The sequence below is a fragment of the Entelurus aequoreus genome, linkage group LG23, assembly GCF_033978785.1.
Source record: "Entelurus aequoreus isolate RoL-2023_Sb linkage group LG23, RoL_Eaeq_v1.1, whole genome shotgun sequence".
NCBI classification, from domain to species: domain Eukaryota; kingdom Metazoa; phylum Chordata; class Actinopteri; order Syngnathiformes; family Syngnathidae; genus Entelurus; species Entelurus aequoreus.
In genome coordinates, this window is record NC_084753.1 from 33718637 (window position 1) to 33740749 (window position 22113).

The 22113-nt window shown below is 42.7% G+C and overlaps 1 protein-coding gene across 1 annotated transcript; it reads left to right on the forward strand.

The window, feature by feature from the left end:
- Window positions 1–7760: 7760 nt before the first annotated feature.
- On the forward strand, window positions 7761–16940 carry LOC133640853 (SERTA domain-containing protein 3-like). The gene is made up of 3 exons (XM_062034535.1): window positions 7761–7832; window positions 7946–8328; window positions 11594–16940. The coding sequence occupies exons 1-3, from the start codon at window positions 7761–7763 to the stop codon at window positions 12267–12269; spliced, it is 1131 nt and encodes a 376-aa protein (XP_061890519.1). The 3' UTR covers window positions 12270–16940.
- Window positions 16941–22113: the final 5173 nt, after the last annotated feature.

The window sequence follows — 22113 nt, forward strand, 5'->3', positions numbered from 1 at the left end:
TGTGTGTGTGTATATATATATATGCATATGTGAATATGTACATACATGTGTATATATACATATATATTTACATATATACATATATACACATATGTATATACATATGTGAATATGTATATATTTACATATATGCATATATACATATACACATATGCATATACATATATACACGTGTGTGTGTATATATATATATATACACACACACACATATATATATATATACATACACACACATATACACATTCTATATACATATACACACACTATATACATATACACATTCTATACATATATATCTACACATATATATATCTACACACACATATATACACACACACATTATATATACACACATATATATAAATATACACACATATATATACATACACACACATATACACACATAAATATATATATACACACATATATATATATATATATATATATATCTATATATATATATATATATATATATATATATATATATATATAGATATATATATATAGATATATATATATATATATATGCAGTTGGCATTCGGCCTATGCCCAAAATTGTTTAGCCCAAAGCGTAGGTGCCAAATTCAAGGCCCGGGGGCCAGGTGTGGCCCACCAAAGGCTGGAAATTAAAGTGTGTCAATAAAGCACTTTCGAGCTAAATGTATTTGTTCTTTTCATTTTGACAGAAAGAAATAATACTGCATATTAGAGGTGGGAATCCTTGGGCTTTCGATTCTGATTTTTGGGCCAATTCGATTCAGAATCTATTCTCGTGATATATTATTTGGTATGATAAGACATTTCTAAAACAGGTTTCCGGTTACAAAAGCTATTCTTGGCTGCTGACATAAGACTTGCGCAGTGTTAGCCTAAAAAATATATATTTTTTAAATGTATTTTAGAAATCACATTTAAAAAACCATAGAATGTTAATCTAATTAATCATCATCATCATTTCTACCAAATAAGATCTGAATTTGTGGAGTAGAGTTAACGTTTTGTGGTGAATCATAATGTGTGGCGCCATACCACACCCACATCTTATGGTGTAGGGAATTTTTTTTTAAATTTATCATCACCTATATGTGTAGTATCTGTCATTTTAACCTCGACTGATTCAGCCAAAGTCAATAGGAGGAATTCGTTCAAGTACGACCCCTTTTTTCTCGCCGAAAAATGGAAGACGAAAACCAAGATGGCCGACTTCCTGTTCGTTTTCAGGTATGGGTTCCTGAGACTTTTATGTGCGCCCCGTCATGATAGACGTGTCGATACGTAAAACTGGTAGGAGGGGCTAATTTTTTTCCAATTTTTAAATAAAATGTTTCAGGACCCCCAAAATATGACATTTCTCACCATTCGTGCATGTTAAGGGCCTGAAAAAGGCGTTCAAACGTACAGAAGAAAAAACATAGGGCCCTTGCGGGGCTTGAAAATTCTCATAGCAACTCCATCAAAAATAATGATAATATCATTATTTGTTTAATGTTTTTAGCCCTGACATTTTTTCTTTGAAAAAATAAAAAAAACGGCCAAAAATATATATAATTCATTTTTAAAAATCGATTCTCAAATTATGAATCAATTTAGAAATGAAACAAATAAAAATCGCGATTTTAATGTGAATCTTTTTTTTTTTATAGAGCATTCATATGATTTGTAGGTTCAACAAACAAAATTAGTTAATAAGCTAGCATAAAGCATTAACATGTTATTGTTAGCATGATGGATGGATGTTAGCATGATGACATAGCACAAGTTAGCATACTTCTAAGATGGCGCCAAGTTTAAAAATTAACTTTTTTATGGGGTGTAAACATACAAAATTAGTTAAAAAAAGCTAGCATAAAATGTTAGCATGATGACATAGGACAAGTTAGCTTACTTCTTATTTAAATGCACTATTTTTAGGCGTAAACATACACAATAAAACTTTATAGTCCGAAAAATACGGTAATATTATTTGATAATTTACGGTAACGTGTTAATAATTTTACACATACGTCGCTCCTGAGTATAAGTCGCACCCCCGGCCAAACTATGAAAAAAAACTGCGACTTATAGTCCGAAAAATACGGTAATATTATTTGATATTTTACGGTAATGTGTTAATAATTTCACAAATAAGCATATTTGCCAACCTTGAGACCTCCGATTCCGGGAGGTGGGGGATGGGGTGGGGCGTGGTCGGGGGTGGGGCGGGGCGGTTCGGGGGTGTGGTTGGTGGTGGGGGCGTGGTTAAGAGGGGAGGAGTATATTTACAGCTAGAATTCACCAACTCGAGTATTTCATATATATATATATATATATATATACAGTATATATATTTTTTTATTATTATACATATAAATAAAAGAATTACTTGAATTTCAGTGTTCCGGAGGCTATCCAGTAGGTGGCAGTATTTTCCTGTTGAAGAGTGTCACAACATTGCTGTTTAAGGCAGACGAACTGCTTTACGGTAGACGAAAACGTGACTGCTGTTGTTGTGTGTTGTTGTCGCGCTGGGAGGACGTTAATGAAACTGCCTAACAATAAACCCACATAAGAAACCAAGAACTCGCCCTGGATCATTCTACAGTTATAACGTGATTGGGCAGGCACGCTGTTTATATCGTGGGAAAGCGGACGTGAAAAAAGACTGTCCCCACTCAGGTCCGCATTGAGCTGGAGGGGGCGTGGCCTCCAGCTCCGGCTGAATTCCGGGAGTTTATCGGGAGAAAATTTCTTCCGGGAGGTTATCGGGAGAGGCGCTGAATACCGGGAGTCTCCCGGTAAAACCGGGAGGGTTGGCAAGTATGCGCCCCTGAGTATAAGTCGCACCCCCGGCCAAACTATGACAAAAACTGCGATTTATAGTCCGAAAAATATGGTATTATTATTTGATATTTTATGGCAATGTGTTAATAATTTCACACATAAGTCGCTCCTGAGTATAAGTCGCACCCCCGGCCAAAGTATGAAAAAAACTGGGACTTATAGTCGGAAAAATACGGTAATATCATATGAAATTTTACCGTAATGCATACTTGCCAACCCTCCCGTTTTTAGCGGGAGAATCCCGGTATTCAGCGCCTCTCCCGACAACCTCCCGGCAGAGATTTTCTCCCGACAAACTCCCGGTATTCAGCCAGAGCTGGAGGCCACGCCCTCCAGCTCAATGCGGACCTGAGACTGAGTGGGGACAGCCTGTTCTCACGTCCGCTTTCCCACAATATAAACAGCTTGCCTGCCCAATGACGTCATCATGGCGCCGATGAAGGCTGCCTCGGTGCTTTCGTGCGCTCTGTTTTGTTTGTTTTTGTACATAAATTGTGTTTCCGGGTGCTCCTACACCCGTGAAGAGCTACTGAACATCAGATCCACCATCCCTATGGACTTGTTACCGGTCATCTTAGCGTCAGCTGCGGATTTGGTCCATTCTGTGCTCAAAAGAGGGAAACCGCACCGAAGAGGAAAGCGAGCGGGCGCACTTGTCCGTCTTCGCGGACGGGGATTACGCACGCCTCTACCAGGCATCTTCCTCTCCAACGTCCGCTCACTTGCCAACAAGATGGACGAGCTAGCGTTGCTGATGAGAAGGAACAAGGACTTCTCCTCATCATGTGTGTTGTGTTTCACGGAGACTTGGCTGAGCGCAAGTGTCCCGGACAGCGCGCTTCAACTGGAGGGCTTTCATCTCCTCCGCGCGGACCGAGACGCGGCGTTCTCTGGCAAAAAAAGAGGCGGGGGACTATGCTTCTTTATCAACAATAGCTGGTGCACAGACGTGACTGCGATTTTTAAACATTGTTCTTCTTCTCTGGAATATTTATTCATCCACTGTAAGCCCTTTTACTCACCGCGTGAGATTGTTTCATTCATTCTCGTGGCTGTTTACATCCCGCCCGGCGCGGACGTGCGTGACGCTCAGCGCGCGCTCGCAGAACTGATCTTACACGTGGAACGGTCTTTTCCTGACTCTCTTGTTATCGTGCTTGGTGACTTTAACAAGGGAAATTTGAGCCAGGAATTACCAAAGTATAGACAGTTTATTAAATGCCCAACCAGAGAGGAGAACACGCTGGATCACTGCTACACTACATTGAGCAAGGCTTTTCATGCAGTCCCGCGCGCTGCTCTTGGACTATCAGATCACGTGATGGTGCACTTAATCCCTTCATACAGACAGAGACTGAAACTGGCTAAACCTGTTATGAGGAACATTAAGTGTTTCACCGCCGAGTCTGTGGACGAGTTGCGTGCTTGTTGGGAAACGACAGACTGGGAGGCAATTGGAGCGGCCACGAACAATCTGGACGAGTATACGGACACTGTGACCTCATACATACAGTTCAATGAGGCGCGCATCATTCCAACGCGCACCAGGGTTTGTTATAACAACGACAAGCCCTGGTTCACACCCAAGCTCCGACAGCTGCGCAAGAAGAAGGAGGCTGCGTGGAGAAGCGGGGACCGAAGTACATACAGAGAAGCGAAGTACCACTTCACCAGGGAAGTGGAGAAAGCTAAATCTGTGTACTCTAACCGTCTACAGGAACAGTTCCGCTCCAATGATTCTGCAGCAGTTTGGAGAGGTCTAAGGGCCCTTACGAACTATAAGCCCAAAACCCCCCAGGCCCTGAGCGTCTCGCTCAGGGCCTCAACACACATTACTGTCGTCATGAACGGCCTTCAGCTCATCAAAGCCATGCTCCCCCCACCATCACCCTCCCCACCAATGCCAGCACATCATTAAAGGAGTTAAAGGACTCAAAGAACTCCAATGACATCACAGGACTCCAAAAACACAATAAGACTGTAAAGACCCTCTCCATTAAAGAAGAGGATGTACGCCGGCAGTTCTTGAAGCTGAATACGCGGAAGGCCCCCGGGCCGGATGGTGTCTCCCCCTCCACTCTCAGACACTGTGCGGACCAGCTGGCTCCTGTCTTCACTGACATTTTTAACACCTCTCTGGAGCTATGCCGCGTGCCGTCCTGCTTTAAGACCTCTACCATTGTCCCTGTCCCCAAGAAAGCACGGATCACAGGACTAAATGACTACAGGCCGGTCGGGCTGACGTCTGTGGTCATGAAGTCCTTTGAGCGCTTGGTCCTGCCTCACCTCAAGGACATCACCGCCCCCCTCCTGGACCCACTGCAGTTCGCCTACAGCGCCAACAGGTCTGTGGATGATGCAGTGAACCTGGCCCTCCACTTCATCCTGGAGCATCTGGACTCCCCAGGAACCTACGCTAGGATCCTGTTTGTGGACTTCAGCTCTGCCTTCAACACCATCCTCCCTGGACTGCTACGAGACAAGCTCTACCAGCTCAGCGTGCCCGACTCCCTCTGCAGTTGGATTAATGACTTCCTGACAGACCGAAGACAGCACGTAAGGCTGGGGAAGATTGTCTCGGACAGTCGAACCACAAACACTGGTACTCCTCAGGGCTGTGTACTCTCCCCCTGGCTCTTCTCCCTGTATACAAACTGCTGCACCTCCAGTCACCAATCCGTAAAACTGCTCAAGTTTGCGGATGACACCACCCTCATCGGGCTCATCTCGAATGGCGATGAGTCCGCCTACAGGAGAGAGGTGGACCGGCTGAGGTCCTGGTGCAGCCTCAACAACCTGGAGCTGAACGCCCAGAAAACAGTGGAGATGATCATGGACTTCAGGAAAGTCACAGCCCCACCATCCCCCCTCACCCTAATTGACTCTCCCACCCCCGTCCCCATTGTGGACTGCTTCCGTTTCTTGGGCACCACCATCACCCAGGACCTCAAGTGGGAGCTGACCATCAGCTCCGTCATCAAGAAGGCCCAGCAGAGGATGTACTTCCTGCGGCAGCTGAGGAAACTTAAGGTGCCGACCGAGATGCTGGTGCAGTTTTACTCAGCCATCAAAGAGTCCATCCTCACCTCCTCCATCACAGTGTGGTTCCCCGGCGCCACAGTCCAGGATAAGAATAGACTGCAACGCATCGTACGTGCTGCGGAGAAGGTGATTGGCTGCAAGCTCCCATCCCTCCAGGACTTGTTCTCCTCCAGGACCAGGAGGCGTGTGGGTCGGATCACAGCTGACTCTTCTCACCCTGGACACACACTATTCTCCCCTCTCCCCTCAGGCAGGAGACTACGCTCCATCCAGACCCACACCTCCCGCCACCTGAACAGTTTTTTCCCCTCGGCCATCAGGCAAATGAACAATAACTCCTAACAGCAGCTCCTTGAATTCCTTGAATCCCTTCTAAGTCTATCTGATAGCTCAGTCACAGCTCTTTTTATACCAAATATGTGTTATATGTGTTTTATGTCGCACGTTCGCACCAAGAAAAATTCCTAGTTTGTGAACCCGTTCTCAAACAATGGCAATAAAACTATTCTGATTCTGATTCTGATAACATCTAGGGCTTTTAGAGAGTAGAGTGCACAACTGCGCACACAACAAGGAGACGAAGCAGAAGAACGAGGAAATTACAGACATGGCGACGCCGTCGACGAGCAAGATGAAGAAATACGCTTGCAAGTTCCAAAACGAATGGAAACAAGAATTTCAGTTCATCCAGGACAGTTTGAAGGAGAAGGTGTATGTATGTTGCCTGTACATTTTGTAGAACAGACTTCTCCATTGAACACGGTGGCCGAAATGATATACTCATCATGAACGGAGAAGTTAAACAGGACAATACTGCCATCTAATGGATAGCCACCAGGACACTGAAATTCAAGTATTTTTCTTTCTTTCTATGTAAATAAAATAAATAAATAAATATATATATATATATATATATATATATATATATATATATATATATATATATATATATATATATATATATAGCTAGAATTCACTGAAAGTCAAGTATTTCATACATACATATATATATATATATATATATATATATATATATATATATATATATATATATATATATATATATATATATATATATATATATATATATGTGTGTATGAAATACTCGAGTTGGTGAATTCTAGCTGTAAATAACCACGCCCCCAACCACCCACCCCTCCCCCAACCATCCCCCCACCCACCCCCGACAAAGCCCCCCCACACCCCCCACCTCCCGATATTGGAGGTCTCAAGGTTGGCAAGTATGCCGTAATGTGTTAATAATTTCACACAAAAACTATTAAAAAAAACTGGGACTTATAGTCAGAAAAATACGGTAATATCATATGAAATTTTATCCGTAATGTGTTAATAATTTCACACAAAAACTATTAAAAAAAAAACTGCGACTTATAGTCCGAAAAATACGGTATGCACTGTGGCCCTGGTATAGTGGGCAGGGTTTGACCCCGGAACAGACTATTCCTGGGTGAAGGACACTGCAACGCTACCTGTGTGTCGTATAGCGGAAGTAGAAAGGTGTTGACGGTCGCAGTAAAGAAGAAGTTTGGAAGAAATCGGCCTGCTGCCAAGTCTTAGTGGGTCTCTTGTTAAAGATTCATGATCCGGTGGTGACTCAGCAAAAAAAAAAAAAAAAAAAAAGAAAAGGTGGGGAAAGCTGCTCGCTTTAAAGATGGACGACATACAATATGCTCATTGTGTCTCGTTCAACACCAGTATTGTATTGTAAGATGGAAGTTAAACTGAAAAGTAGGTCAAACTTGCAAGGAACGAGCCTTGTTGTTTTTTTTTCCAAGAGAAGAAACACGTGAAGGAGGAGATACCTTATTTGGTGTTCGCCGGACCCTCTTCCGGTCACGTCCTTCCTCCTCTCCCTCTGAGTCATCTGGCCCTTTAAAATGCGGCGTTCAAGCGCTCCCCGTAAACCTCAACGCTTCCCGTCCGGACGGAATCCTCTCACTCCGCCACCTGTAAACATTTCACATGCCTCTTTACAATCTAACATTTTTTTCTTCACATAAATAAACCAAATATGAAGAAATATGCTTGCAAATGTGTTGTCTTAAATTGTTTATTTTTTTAGGTAGCATTTAATTTCACCACAAGCGGGTTACGTAACGCGATCGATTGCACCCGAACGCGGCTGGCGCGGTCACGTCCGCGGCTCACGTGTCGCAGCGTTTGTCCGAGCGGCAGTGAACGCAGCACCGTTGGGAACGAGCCGTCTCACATTCGCTGCCCCGTGAGTGGCGGAGGAGGGGGCTTGAGCAGCGGCAGAGAGGACCAATCACATGCGGGCTACGAGTTTAAGCACCGCCCCCTATCCATCCCTCCTGCTAGCTGTGGAGGACTCGACCGAACATTTCTTCGTCTTCCCGGCGAAAGGGACGCGGCGACGGGGCCCAAAACGAAGCGGCGTTTACGGCGGATTGTGTCCACTTATGACGCGTTCCACGGACACGTGAGGTTAGTGCTTTTAAAATTAATTCGACATTTCCGGAAGTTTGGCACTTGAAACTTTCGCTCAGAGAGTGACTGTTTACCAGCAGACATGACCGAATGTTGGAGGTGCCATTCGAATAGTCGACAGGGGGGACATGTTCGTCCAACTCCATTTGGACTTGCGGTTGTCAAACTTTTGTCACCACCTCAGGAAAAAAAAAAAAGGCTCTCCAAGCACCACCGTAATGACCAACTTTAAAATACAGTAGCGTAGTAGGCCTAAATATTCATCAAAAACCAGCCAGAGGTGTCATTTATCAAGTATGTTTATTATTTTTAGTTCTTGTCTTGTGCTCCTATTTGGGTGGCTTTTTCTCTTTTTTTGGTATTTTCCTGTAGCAGTTTCATGTCTTCCTTTGAGAGCTATTTCCCGCATCTACTTTGTTTTAGCAATCGAGAATATTTCAGTTGTTTTTATCGTTCTTTGTGGGGACATTGTTGATTGTCATGTCATGTTCGGATGTACTTTGCGGACGCCGTCTTTGCTCCGCAGTAAGTCTTTGCTGTCGTCCAGCATTCTGTTTTTCTTTACTTTGCAGCCAGTTCAGTTTTAGTTTCGTTCTGCATAGCCTTCCCTAAGCTTCAATGCCTTTTCTTAGGGGCACTCACCTTTTGTTTATTTTTGGTTTAAACATTAGACACCTTTTTACCTGCACACTGCCTCCCGCTGTTTCCGACATCTACCGGCTGCCATCTACTGATATGGAATAGTATTCCACGGTTACTCTGCCGATCTAGACCGCACCGACACTCAACAACAACACATCATTTGCAGACTATAATTACTGGTTTACAAAAAATATTTTTAACCCAAATAGGTGAAATTAGATAATCTCCCACGGCACACCAGACTGCATCTCACGGCACACTAGTGGTTGAAAAACACTACCCTAATGCACTGGTTATTAATCTTTTTGACCTCGGGGCCCAACTTTTCCACTACAGAGGAATATAAATACTAAGACCAAATTAAGAATCTTACTGTTGATTTTTGTTTGTATTCAATAACAACGTTCAACAGGATAAACCTACAAAAAAACAACCTACAAGTGCAAATGAAAACACCTTTTTCCCACTTTAGTCATAATTTTTGCACTTGGCTTTAGCTCCAGACTTCTTCTGTTTGTTTGACATTGTTATTACTGCTACAAGTGGTGGAAAAGTGTATTACAATCGAGTACCACTGTGGCCCATACGAGTACCACTGTGGCCCATACGGACCACAGCTGAGCAATGGGCCCCTATGGTTAAGAAACACTATTATAGTGTCATCATTTTTGCACTTGGCTTTAGCTCCAGACTTCTTCTGTTTGTTTAGATTGTCATTACTGCCACAAGTGGTGGAAAAGTGTATTACAACTGAGTACCACTGTGGCCCATACGGACCACAGCTGAGAAACAGATATTTTTTGCGGCCCTCGAGTGGGCACTCGCGGCCCTATGGTTAAGAAACACTATTATAATTACATAATTTTTGTACAATAATGTAATATTTTATAAATATATATAGTATACTACAACATTTAGTCCTAATTTTTGCACTTGGCTTTAGCTCCAGACTTCTTCTGTTTATTTACATTGTCATTACTGCCACAAGTGGTGGGAACGTGTATTACAACTGAGTACTACTGTGGCCCATACGGACCACAACTGAGAAACAGATATTTTTTGGCGGCCCTCGAGTGGGCCAACAATGGGCCCTATGGTTAAGAAACACTATTATAATTACATAGTTTTTGTACAACAATATATTTTATAAATATATATAGTATATTACAACATTTAGTCATAATTTTTGCACTTGGCTTTAGCTCCAGACTTCTTCTGTTTGTTTGACATTGTTATTACTGCCACAAGTGGTGGAAAAGTGTATTACAATCGAGTACCACTGTGGCCCATACGGACCACAGCTGAGAAACAGATATTTTTTGGCGGCCCTCGAGGGGGCCAACAATGGGCCCTATGGTTAAGAAACGCATTATAATTACATAATTTTTGTACAATAATATAATATTTTATAAATATATATAGTATACTACAACATTTAGTCATAATTTTTGCACTTGGCTTTAGCTCCAGACTTCTTCTGTTTGTCTGACATTGTCATTACTGCCACAAGTGGTGGAAAAGTGTATTACAACCGAGTACCACTGTGGCCCATACGGACCACAGCTGAGCAGTGGGCCCCTATGGTTAAGAAACACTATTATAGTGTCATCATTTTTGCACTTGGCTTTAGCTCCAGACTTCTTCTGTTTGTTTAGATTGTCATTACTGCCACAAGTGGTGGATAAGTGTATTACAACTGAGTACCACTGTGGCCCATACGGACCACAGCTGAGAAACAGATATTTTTTTGCGGCCCTCGAGTGGGCACTTGCGGCCCTATGGTTAAGAAACACTATTATAATTACATAATTTTTGTACAATAATGTAATATTTTATAAATATATATAGTATACTACAACATTTAGTCCTAATTTTTGCACTTGGCTTTAGCTCCAGACTTCTTCTGTTTATTTACATTGTCATTACTGCCACAAGTGGTGGGAAAGTGTATTACAACTTAGTACTACTGTGGCCCATACGGACCACAACTGAGAAACAGATATTTTTTGGCGGCCCTCGAGTGGGCCAACAATGGGCCCTATGGTTAAGAAACACTATTATAATTACATAGTTTTTGTACAACAATATATTTTATAAATATATATAGTATATTACAACATTTAGTCATAATTTTTGCACTTGGGTTTAGCTCCAGATTTCTTCTGTTTGTTGAGATTGTCATTACTGCCACAAGTGGTGGAAAAGTGTATTACAACTGAGTACCGCTGTGGCCCATACGGACCACAGCTGAGAAACAGATATTTTTGGCGGTCCTTGAGTGGGCCAATAATGGGCCCTATGGTTAAGAAACACTATTATAAATACATAGTTTTGTACAATAATATAGTATTTTATAAATATATATAGTATACTACAACATTTAGTCATAATTTTTGCACTTGGCTTAAGCTCCAGACTTCTTCTGTTTGTTTACATTGTCATTACTGCCACAAGTGGTGGAAAAGTGTATTACAACTGAGTACCGCTAAGAAACAGATATTTTTTGGCGGCCCTCTAGGGAGTGATCCAGGCCCGACTTTGGTAAAGAAAGACTAGTCCAAGGTCTGCGTAAAGGACTTGAGAGATGCAATTAGCAGACCTGTGATGTCTGTACTCGCAGGTCCATGTTGGGTCGAGGCGTAAAGCGGAAGTGGAGCTGCACGGAGGAGCTGGCGGCCGCAGAGGAGAAGGCGAGCGTCCCCCGGGAAGCCAGCCGCCTGCAGCAGCGCCAGCGGGTGCTGGGCCTGTGTTTGGAGAAGCTGCAGCGCTACCAAGCCGGGATGGAGCTCAGCCTGCGGCGCTCTGTGCTGCTGGTCAACACGCTGCGGCAGATCCACGACGACATGCGCAGCGACGCGGCGGAGGGCGCCGTCCGTCCCGACTCGCCGCTTCTGCGGGACGCCCTCAGTGTGGAAATGTCCCTCACGTGCCCCGGGTGCGCGGAGGGCGGCCAGGAGAGCCCGTTCTCGGCGCCGTCCCCCGAACTCTCTTCCCAGGAGATGAGCATGGGGGCGGAGCTAAAGCCTCCTATCAGCGCGTTCAGCGACGCGGTGAACAGCATGGGCTACCTCGGCGACCTCGCCCTGGACGATATCTTCGAGGACATCGACACGTCCATGTACGAGACCTCGGATCTGTGGACGGCGGGCTCGCTCTGGCCCGTCAGCGTGTCCCTGTGGGCGGACCAGGACGCCAGGATGCGCCCCGACGGCCACGCCTTGCCCGGGAGCCTCCAATCGCGTCTGATGGACCTGAACGAGCTGGACCACATCATGGAGATCCTGGTCAAGTCCTGATCCAGGAGAAGGATTGTTGCAGATCCACAATCAAAAGGAAGAACAAAGTCAGGTGACAGTTTTCTGGGTTCACGAGGAAACCCGGGCCGTCAGACTTGACTTGAAGGCAGCGCCGGTGCCAGCAACCAATCAGGAGGACTTTGTCGGCACCACATGTGTGAAATAGTCACCATTCTCCTAATTCCATCATCTAGGACTACCATATCATTTAGGGCCTGCACAAACTCCTTTGTGTTGAGCGTCATGAAGAATTTGGATCCTTAAGAGATGTGACATCATCGATACGGGTGTCCCCGTCCCATATTTAAAGATCCGATATCAGCCAGGAACTAAAATTTATGATGGTACAGTGCATCCGGGAAGTATTCACAGCGCTTCAGTTTTTTCTAAGTTACAGCATTAATCCGAAATTGAATAAATTAAATTTTTTCCTCAAAATTCTACACACAAAACCCCATATTGACAATGTGAAAACATTTGTTTTCCCTGTATACTTAGCCTGTTTATTATTAATAAATTTGCAAACATTTCCAAAAAAAAAATTAGTTTTTCACATTGTCATTATGGGCTATTATGTGTAGCATTTTGAGGACAACATTTTATTTTTTCCATTTTAGAATAAGGCTTCAAATTTGAATTGGCAAATTTATCTGCTTGGATGCAAAAAAAAATTGTACAGTGCATCCGGAAAGTATTCACATCGCTTCACTTTTTCCACATTTTGTTATGTTACAGCCTAAAATGGAATAAATCAATTTGTCCTCAAAATTCTACACACAATACCCCATATTGACAATGTGAAAACATTTGTTTTCCCTGTATACTTAGCCTGTTTATTTCGAATACATTTGCAAACATTCCTAAAAAAAATAATTTTTTCACATTGTCATTATGGGCTTTTATGTGTAGAATTTTGAGGACAAAAATGAATTTTTCCATTTTAGAATAAGGCTTTAAATTTGGATTGGCAAATTTATCTGCGTGGATGCAGAAAAAAAACTGTACAGTGCATCCGGAAAGTATTCACACCTTTTCCACATTTTGTTACGCAACAGCCTTATTCTAAAATGGAATAAATCCATTTTGTCCTCAAAATTCTACACACAGTACCATATAATGACAATGGGAAAATGTTTTTTCCCATTGTATACTTAGCCTGTTTATTTTTAATAAATCAGCAGAAATTTCAACAAAAAAAAAAGTTTTTTCACATTGTCATTATGTGCTATTATGTGTAGAGTTTTGAGGACAAATATACATTTTTCCATTTTAGAATAAGGCTTCAAATTGGCAAACTTATCTGCTTGGACGCAAAAAAAAAACTGTACAGTGCATCCAGAAAGTATTTACTTTTTCCACATTTTGTTATGTTACAGCCTTATTCCAAACTGGAATAAATCCATGTTTGTCCTCAAAATTCTACACACAATACCACATAATGACAATGTGAGATTTTTTTATTACACATTTTTGCAAATGTATTAAAAGTTAAAAAAAACAAAAAAAGACGTGTACATAATTATTCACAGGCTTTGCTCAATACATTGTTGATGCACCATTTTTTTAAATTTTGTTTTTTAATTTTGCAGAAGCACTTTTTTACATTGCCATTATGGGGTATTGTGTGTAGAATTTTGAGGACAAAAATGGATTTATCCCATTTTGGAATAAGGCTGTGACGTAACAAAATGTGGAAAAGGTGAAGCTAAACTGTGAATACTGTAATTCGGCCTGCATCCGATACCAGCAGTCCTGCATCTAAATTACCTCACGAGATTGGTGTATTTTAGTCAAGGGGTTTACAAAATGAAGCAGCTACGCATACTGTATGTAATTAGTGTCCGTCATAGAACAACATTGCAGTCCAAAACAGCAAGTGTGTCAATACAAACAAGAATCAAGTCATTCCAGTTGCATATAACTTCCACTTACAAAACCTCCAAGGCAGAAGGGCATTAGAAAGCATCCAGTAACGAACGTGTCCGCATCTTTTAATTTGCTGCGCCATCAGCTTAACTTGATAAATTATTGAAGCCACTAAATTTTGCTCCACTTTAACCCAGAGACGGCAAAAATCCATTCCAGACATTTATGAATACCATATTTTTTTGGAGTATAAGTCGCTCCGGAGTATAAGCCGCACCGGCCGAAAATGTTTACACCAAAAAATAGTGTATTTTTTTTTACTTGGCGCTATCTTAGAAGTACGCTTACTTGCCCTGTGTCATAATGTTAACGTTGTATGCATTCATTTTTAGCTAAATTTGTATGATTAAACCGAAAAATAAAGATAAACAAGAGTTTATCTTTAGTTAAAACAACAAAACAAATTCTGACCAGTGGTTCGCAAACTTTTTTCCACCAAGTACCACCTCAGAAAACACTTGGCTCTCCAAGTACCACCATGATGACCAATGTAAAAAAAAACACGAAAAAAAACAGTAGCGTAGTAGGCCTAAGTATTCATTAAAAACAAATCAGAGGTTTTATTTACCCAGTCAATGTAATCGGTTTTGGCTACTGTAACATTACCGTATTTTTCGGAGTATAAGTCGCACCGGCCGAAAATGCAAAATAAAGAAGGAAAATAAACATATATAAGTCACACTGGAGTATAAGTCGCATTTTTGGGGGAAATTTATTTGATAAAAGCCAACACCAAGAATAGACATTTGAAAGGCAATTTAAAATAAATAAAGAATAGTGAACAACAGGCTGAATAAGTGTACGTTATATGAGGCATAAATAACCAACTGAGAACGTGCCTGGTATGTTAACGTAACATATTATGGTAAGAGTCATTCAAATAACTATAACATATAGAACATGCTATACGTTTACCAAACAATCTGTCACTCCTAATCGCTAAATCCCATGAAATCTTATACGTCTAGTCACTTACGTGAATGAGCTAAATAATATTATTTGATATTTTACGCTAATGTGTTAATAATTTCACACATAAGTCACTCCGGAGTATAAGTCGCATCCAAACTATGAAAAAAAACTGCGACTTATAGTCCGAAAAATACGGTACATGAAAGTGTTATTGTTGTTTGATTCATGTCACTTGGTCAAAGCTGGTCTAACATTCCACACTACAATACATCAAAAGTATGTATGGTATGTGCTGATATCGGATCAATATCGGTAATAGCCAATACTAAAGACTCCAACGTCAATACTGAACGTGTATAAATCCCACCGGCCGTGAACGCAGCATAAAAACCTGTCTACTCTGCTGCTTGTGAGCGATAAGTGAAGTATTTTTACGAGCTTTTTATGGCCGTCTTTTTTCTTTTCAGCGGTCTTACACGTGAAGCATTTAGAGCAGAGGCGTCCAAAGTGCGGCCCGGCACGTTTTTAAAAACATTTTTTATTGACCCTCCTGTGTATATTGTAGTAATCAAATGAATTGATTATAGATGATATATTAGGTATGACAGGCGTTTGTTTTTGTAACGCAATGTTTTGTTCAGATACCTTCTCAAACTTTTTCTCACAGAAAACACTTGGCTCTCCAAGTACCACCACGTTAAAATACAGTAGCAAAAGTTTCAGGCTCGCGTAGAGACTTGATGCCCCAGCGCATCCAAGGTGATCCAAACAATGCAATATTTTTGGCCACTGTAACATTACACAGTTTGATCAGTAACACTGTGTTTGCATATTTATTAGATGGTGCCCATAGCATACACTACCGTTCATTTCTAAGAACAAGAATAGACTGTCGAGTTTCAGATGAAAGTTCTCTTTTTCTGGCCATTTTGAGCGTTTAATTGACCCCACAAATGTGATGCTCCAGAAACTCAAATTGCTCAAAGGAAGGTCAGTTTTGTAGCTTCTGTAACGAGCTAAACTGTCTTCAGATGTGTGAACATGATTGCACAAGGGTTTTCTAATCATCAATTAGCCTTCTGAGCCCATGAGCAAACACATTGTACCATTAGAACACTGGAGTGATAGTTGCTGGGAATGGGCCTCTATACACCTATGTAGATATTGCACCAAAAACCAGACATTTGAGGCTAGAATAGTCATTTACCACATTAGCAATGTATAGAGTGTATTTCTTTCAAGTTAAGACTAGTTTAAAGTTATCTTCATTGAAAAGTACAGTGCTTTTCCTTCAAAAACAAGGACATTTCAATGTGACCCCAAACTTTTGAACGGTAGTGTATATTTTTGATTTTTTTTTCACAACATTTGAACACCTGTGGGTCAGGTTGTTCCTGTACCGTCCTTCTACCTCCCGGCTGACACTCCTGGATTTGCCTCGCACTTTCCCTCCGAGGCCAAATCTCCCCGCTCTCATGTGGACAACGTGCCTTACTTGTGAGCGCCGCCGCCGCCGACCCCAGCACGCGTCCCGCCTCGCCGCCCCTCCTCCACAGGAGCTTCATGTTTCCTGACAGGCGGGGGATGAGCGGTGGGGGGGCGTCACTTGTTGAGTGGGAGGAGTCCAAGACCGCCGGCCAATCACACGAGACGTCTCTTGTTTTGTTGTTGTGGAAGCCTCTCAGACAAAAACAACAAAACAATGTCTTGTTATTATTTAATAGAATCTGCTGCAGTGTTATTTATAAATGTGTGTGTGAGGGTTATTAAGCACAAGTTGTATGTTGAATATTCTGTATATTTAAATGGAACAAGAAGAATGCATTTGTATCTTTTGTGGAAGATTTGATAGATTTTATTGTCAAATACAGAAACAACAAGAGCTTTTTGTGTCTTTACTGTTAACACACTCACACTCGCAAGAGGGACTGACACACTTCCTGTTCCCTGAGTGGGCGGGGGACTCCAGCAGAAAGAATGTGTTCTCCTGAGTGGGCGGGCGCTGATGAGAGCCATGTGACACACAGGAAGTGACTTGGACCGCTCTTTGTTATTTTTCAAACAGCTCGTGCTGCTGATGATACCAAGTGCAGCGAGCTGCGGCCTTGACCCTCTTGAGTCACGCTCACTTTAGGTCGAAGTTGAACCCACTTTAGGTCGAAGTTGAACCCACTTTAGGTCGAAGTCGCACTCACTTTAGGTCGAAGTTGAACCCACTTTAGGTCGAAGTCGCACTCACTTTAGGTTGAAGTTGCGCCCACTTTAGGTCTAAATCGCACCTATTTTAAGTCTAAGTCACACCCACTTTAGGTCTAAGTCACGCCCACTCTAAGTCTAAGTCACGCCCACTTTAGGTCCAAGTCACGCCCACTCGAAGTGCAAGTCACACCCACTCTAAGTCTAAGTCATGCCCACTCGTAAGTCTAAGTCACGCCCACTTTAAGTCTAAGTCGAGCTCACTTTAGGTCTAAGTCACGCCCACTTTAAGTCTAAGTCACGTCCACTCTAAGTCTAAGTCACACCCACTCTAAATCTAAGTCACGCCCACTTTAGGTCTAAGTCACGCCCACTCAAAGTGCAAGTCACACCCACTCTAAGTCTAAGTCATGCCCACTTTAGGTCTAAGTCACACCCACTCGTAAGTCTAAGTTACGCCCACTTTAAGTCTAAGATTCACCTACTTTAAGTCTAAGTTGCGCCCACTTTAGATCTAAGTCATGCCCACTTTAAGTCGAAGTTGCGCCCACTTTAGGTCTAAGTCACGCCCACTTTAGGTCTAAATCGCACCTACTTTAAGTCTAAGTCACACCCACTTTAGGTCTAAGTCAAGCTCACTTTAGGTCTAAGTCACGCCCACTTTAAGTCTAAGTCGCACCCACTAAGTCTAAGTCACGCCCACTTTAGGTATAAGTCACGCCCACTCTAATTCTAAGTCACGCCCACTCTAAGTCTAAGTCACACCCACTCTAAATCTAAGTCACACCCACTGTAGGTGTAAGTCACACCCACTCGAAGTGCAAGTCACACCCACTAAGTCTAAGTCATGCCCACTTTAGGTCTAAGTCACACCCACTTTAAGTCTAAGTCATGCCCACTCTAAGTCTAACTCACGCCCACTCGAAGTCTAAGTCATGCCCACTTTAGGTCTAAGTCACACCCACTCTAAGTCTAAGTCACGCCCACTCTAAGTCTAAGTCACGCCCATTTTAGGGCTAAGTTACACCCAATTTAAGTCTAAGTCACACCCACTTACTGTCTAAGTCACACCCACTTTAAGTCTAAGTCACGCCCACTTTAGGTCTAAGTCACACCCACTTCGAGTCTAACTCACAACCACTCGAAGTCTAAGTCATGCCCACTTTAGGTGTAAGTCACACCCACTTTAAGTCTAAGTCACGCCCACTCTAAGTGTAAGTCACACCCACTCGTAAGACTAAGTCACGCCCACTTTAAGTCTGAGTCGCACCTACTTTAAGTCTAAGTTGCACCCACTTTAGGTCTAAGTCACACCCACTTTAAGTCTAAGTCGCACCCACTTTAGGTCTAAGTCGCACCCACTTTAGGTCTAAGTCACACCCACTTTAAGTCTAAGTCACGCCCACTCTAAGTGTAAGTCACACCCACTCGTAAGTCTAAGTCGCACCCACTTTAGGTCTAAGTCGCACCCACTTTAAGTCTAAGTCGCACCCACTTTAAGTCTAAGTTGCATCCACTTTAAGTCTAAGTCACGCCCACTTTAAGTCTAAGTCACACCCACTTTAAGTCTAAGTCACGCCCACTTTAGGTCTAAGTCACACCCACTTCGAGTCTAACTCACACCCACTCGAAGTCTAAGTCATGCCCACTTTAGGTCTAAGTCACACCCACTTAATGTCTAAGTCACACCCACTTTAAGTCTAAGTCACGCCCACTTTAGGTCTAAGTCACACCCACTTCGAGTTTAACTCACACCCACTCGAAGTCTAAGTCATGCCCACTTTAGGTCTAAGTCACACCCACTTTAAGTCTAAGTCACGCCCACTCTAAGTGTAAGTCACACCCACTCGTAAGTCTAAGTCACGCCCACTTTAAGTCTGAGTCGCACCTACTTTAAGTCTAAGTTGCACCCACTTTAGGTCTAAGTCACACCCACTTTAAGTCTAAGTCGCGCCCACTTTAGGTCTAAGTCGCACCCACTTTAGGTCTAAGTCACACCCACTTTAAGTCTAAGTCACGCCCACTCTAAGTGTAAGTCACACCCACTCGTAAGTCTAAGTCACGCCCACTTTAAGTCTGAGTCGCACCTACTTTAAGTCTAAGTTGCACCCACTTTAGGTCTAAGTCACACCCACTTTAAGTCTAAGTCACGCCCACTTTAGGTCTAAGTCGCACCCACTTTAGGTCTAAGTCACACCCACTTTAAGTCTAAGTCACGCCCACTCTAAGTGTAAGTCACACCCACTCGCAAGTCTAAGTCACGCCCACTTTAAGTCTGAGTCGCACCTACTTTAAGTCTAAGTTGCACCCACTTTAGGTCTAAGTCACACCCACTTTAAGTCTAAGTCGCGCCCACTTTAGGTCTAAGTCGCACCCACTTTAGGTCTAAGTCACACCCACTTTAAGTCTAAGTCACGCCCACTCTAAGTGTAAGTCACACCCACTCGTAAGTCTAAGTCACGCCCACTTTAAGTCTGAGTCGCACCTACTTTAAGTCTAAGTTGCACCCACTTTAGGTCTAAGTCACACCCACTTTAAGTCTAAGTCGCGCCCACTTTAGGTCTAAGTCACACCCACTTTAGGTCTAAGTCACACCCACTTTAAGTCTAAGTCACGCCCACTCTAAGTGTAAGTCACACCCACTCGTAAGTCTAAGTCGCACCCACTTTAGGTCTATGTTGCACCAACTTTAGGTCTAAGTCACACCCACTTTAAGTCTAAGTCGCGCCCACTTTAGGTCTAAGTCGCACCCACTTTAGGTCTAAGTCACACCCACTTTAAGTCTAAGTCACGCCCACTCTAAGTGTAAGTCACACCCACTCGTAAGTCTAAGTCACGCCCACTTTAAGTCTGAGTCGCACCTACTTTAAGTCTAAGTTGCACCCACTTTAGGTCTAAGTCACACCCACTTTAAGTCTAAGTCGCGCCCACTTTAGGTCTAAGTCGCACCCACTTTAGGTCTAAGTCACACCCACTTTAAGTCTAAGTCACGCCCACTCTAAGTGTAAGTCACACCCACTCGTAAGTCTAAGTCGCACCCACTTTAGGTCTATGTTGCACCCACTTTAGGTCTAAGTCGCACCCACTTTAAGTCTAAGTCGCACCCACTTTAAGTCTAAGTTGCATCCACTTTAAGTCTAAGTTGCATCCACTTTAAGTCTAAGTCGCACCCACTCTAAGTCGTGCCCACTATAGGTGTAAGTCTCGCCCACTTCAGGTTTAAGTCACACCCACTTTAAGTCGCGCCTACTTTAAGTATAAGTCACGCCCATTTTGGGGGTAAGTCACGGCCACTTTAGGTCTAAGCCACACCCACTTAAATTATAAACCACGCCCACTTTAGGTCTAAATATTACACCCGCTTTAGGTCTAAGTCACACCCACTTCAAATATAAGTCATGCCCACTTTAGGTCTAAGTCGCGCCCACTTCAAATCTAAGCCAGGTTGTTAGGTTTAGGGTTGGAATTGGGGGTTGGGTTCAAGTTAGGGTTTAGGGTTGGAGTTTAGAGAGTAAATTAATAGAATAAAAAGGTAGGTTAGGGTTAAGTTTGGGTTTTGGTTAAGGTTAGGGTTGCATATAATGAGCCAAAGAAGCACTACATTCAAGAAGCAAAATAACAACCTTGGTGCGTTGCATTAGCCATCTTGGATCACGCTACAAATCCAGTGTCAACTCTGGCGTGGAGAATTAAGGGTCTAGGCTGCGGCCGCAGACACTCTCAGTTGTGCCCACATGGGTGACGACCACGAAAGTGGACCGTGTCTTAAAGACATACCCACAACGCCAGAGTGGACACTTGATTTGTAACGTGATCCAAGATGGCTAACGCAACGCACCACAATTGTTATCATTGTTAAATGTATTCCTGTATCGGCTGACCCTAACCCAAACCAAACCTCATCCTAACCCTAACTTATTTTCAGCAGTATTTTTTTTATGTGTTTATTCCTGATTTCCGTGATACGCATTGTCCCTACACCTTCACTTCCGTAGTGGTCAGCCCTGTGGGCACGTGTTTAGGTCAGGTACAACTATCTGTGGCCGCAGCTTCGAGTCTAAGTCCCGCCCCCTTAAAGACGCGCCCACCGGGGTGACGACTACGGAAGTGAAGCTGGAGAGACAATACGTAACACGGAAATCGGAAATAAATAAAAATGTAACCTCCGTGCCACTCTGGGTTCACACGTGACGCAGTGCAGTCACGTGACGTCGTTACGAACGCTCTGACCCACCACCAAACTTTCAGGAAGATCGGGTAGGTATGACTTCTTGTAGTTGCAGAGAGTACAAAGTATTAAAGGCACTTATAAATACATTGCAATTTTAAGTGATGTTTTTCCCTAGAATGCCACCGCACAGGTAAAATGGTTGCCACCGTGTACCCACAATGCATTGCTCTGTTTGTTTTTTCTTTATAATAATACATTACCCGATTATTTGGAATATCGACTTGCTAACAGCGTTCGTTTAAGGGAAACAATTTTAAAACCATTATTGTGGTAAGTACACTATTCAGTGACTTCACCCTGACTGTGTTCAAAACATAACTGAGTGTGTTACAGGCAGCATTAGAAACAATTGCTATTGCGAAGACAGTATGCATAATGTGGTATTATAAAACAGTAAGTGTTAGAATAATTGTATCTAAGTTATCACAAAACGTTGTGTTACATTGAGTTCAGCTCGCCCGGCGAGAGGACAAAAGCTGTCTTTGAGCCTCCCCAGCAGAAGGCTTGTAAAACTCCACTGTGTAGGATGGGAAGCAACATGAAGGGGTTCTGTTTCTTTGATGTATTGTAATCCACAGA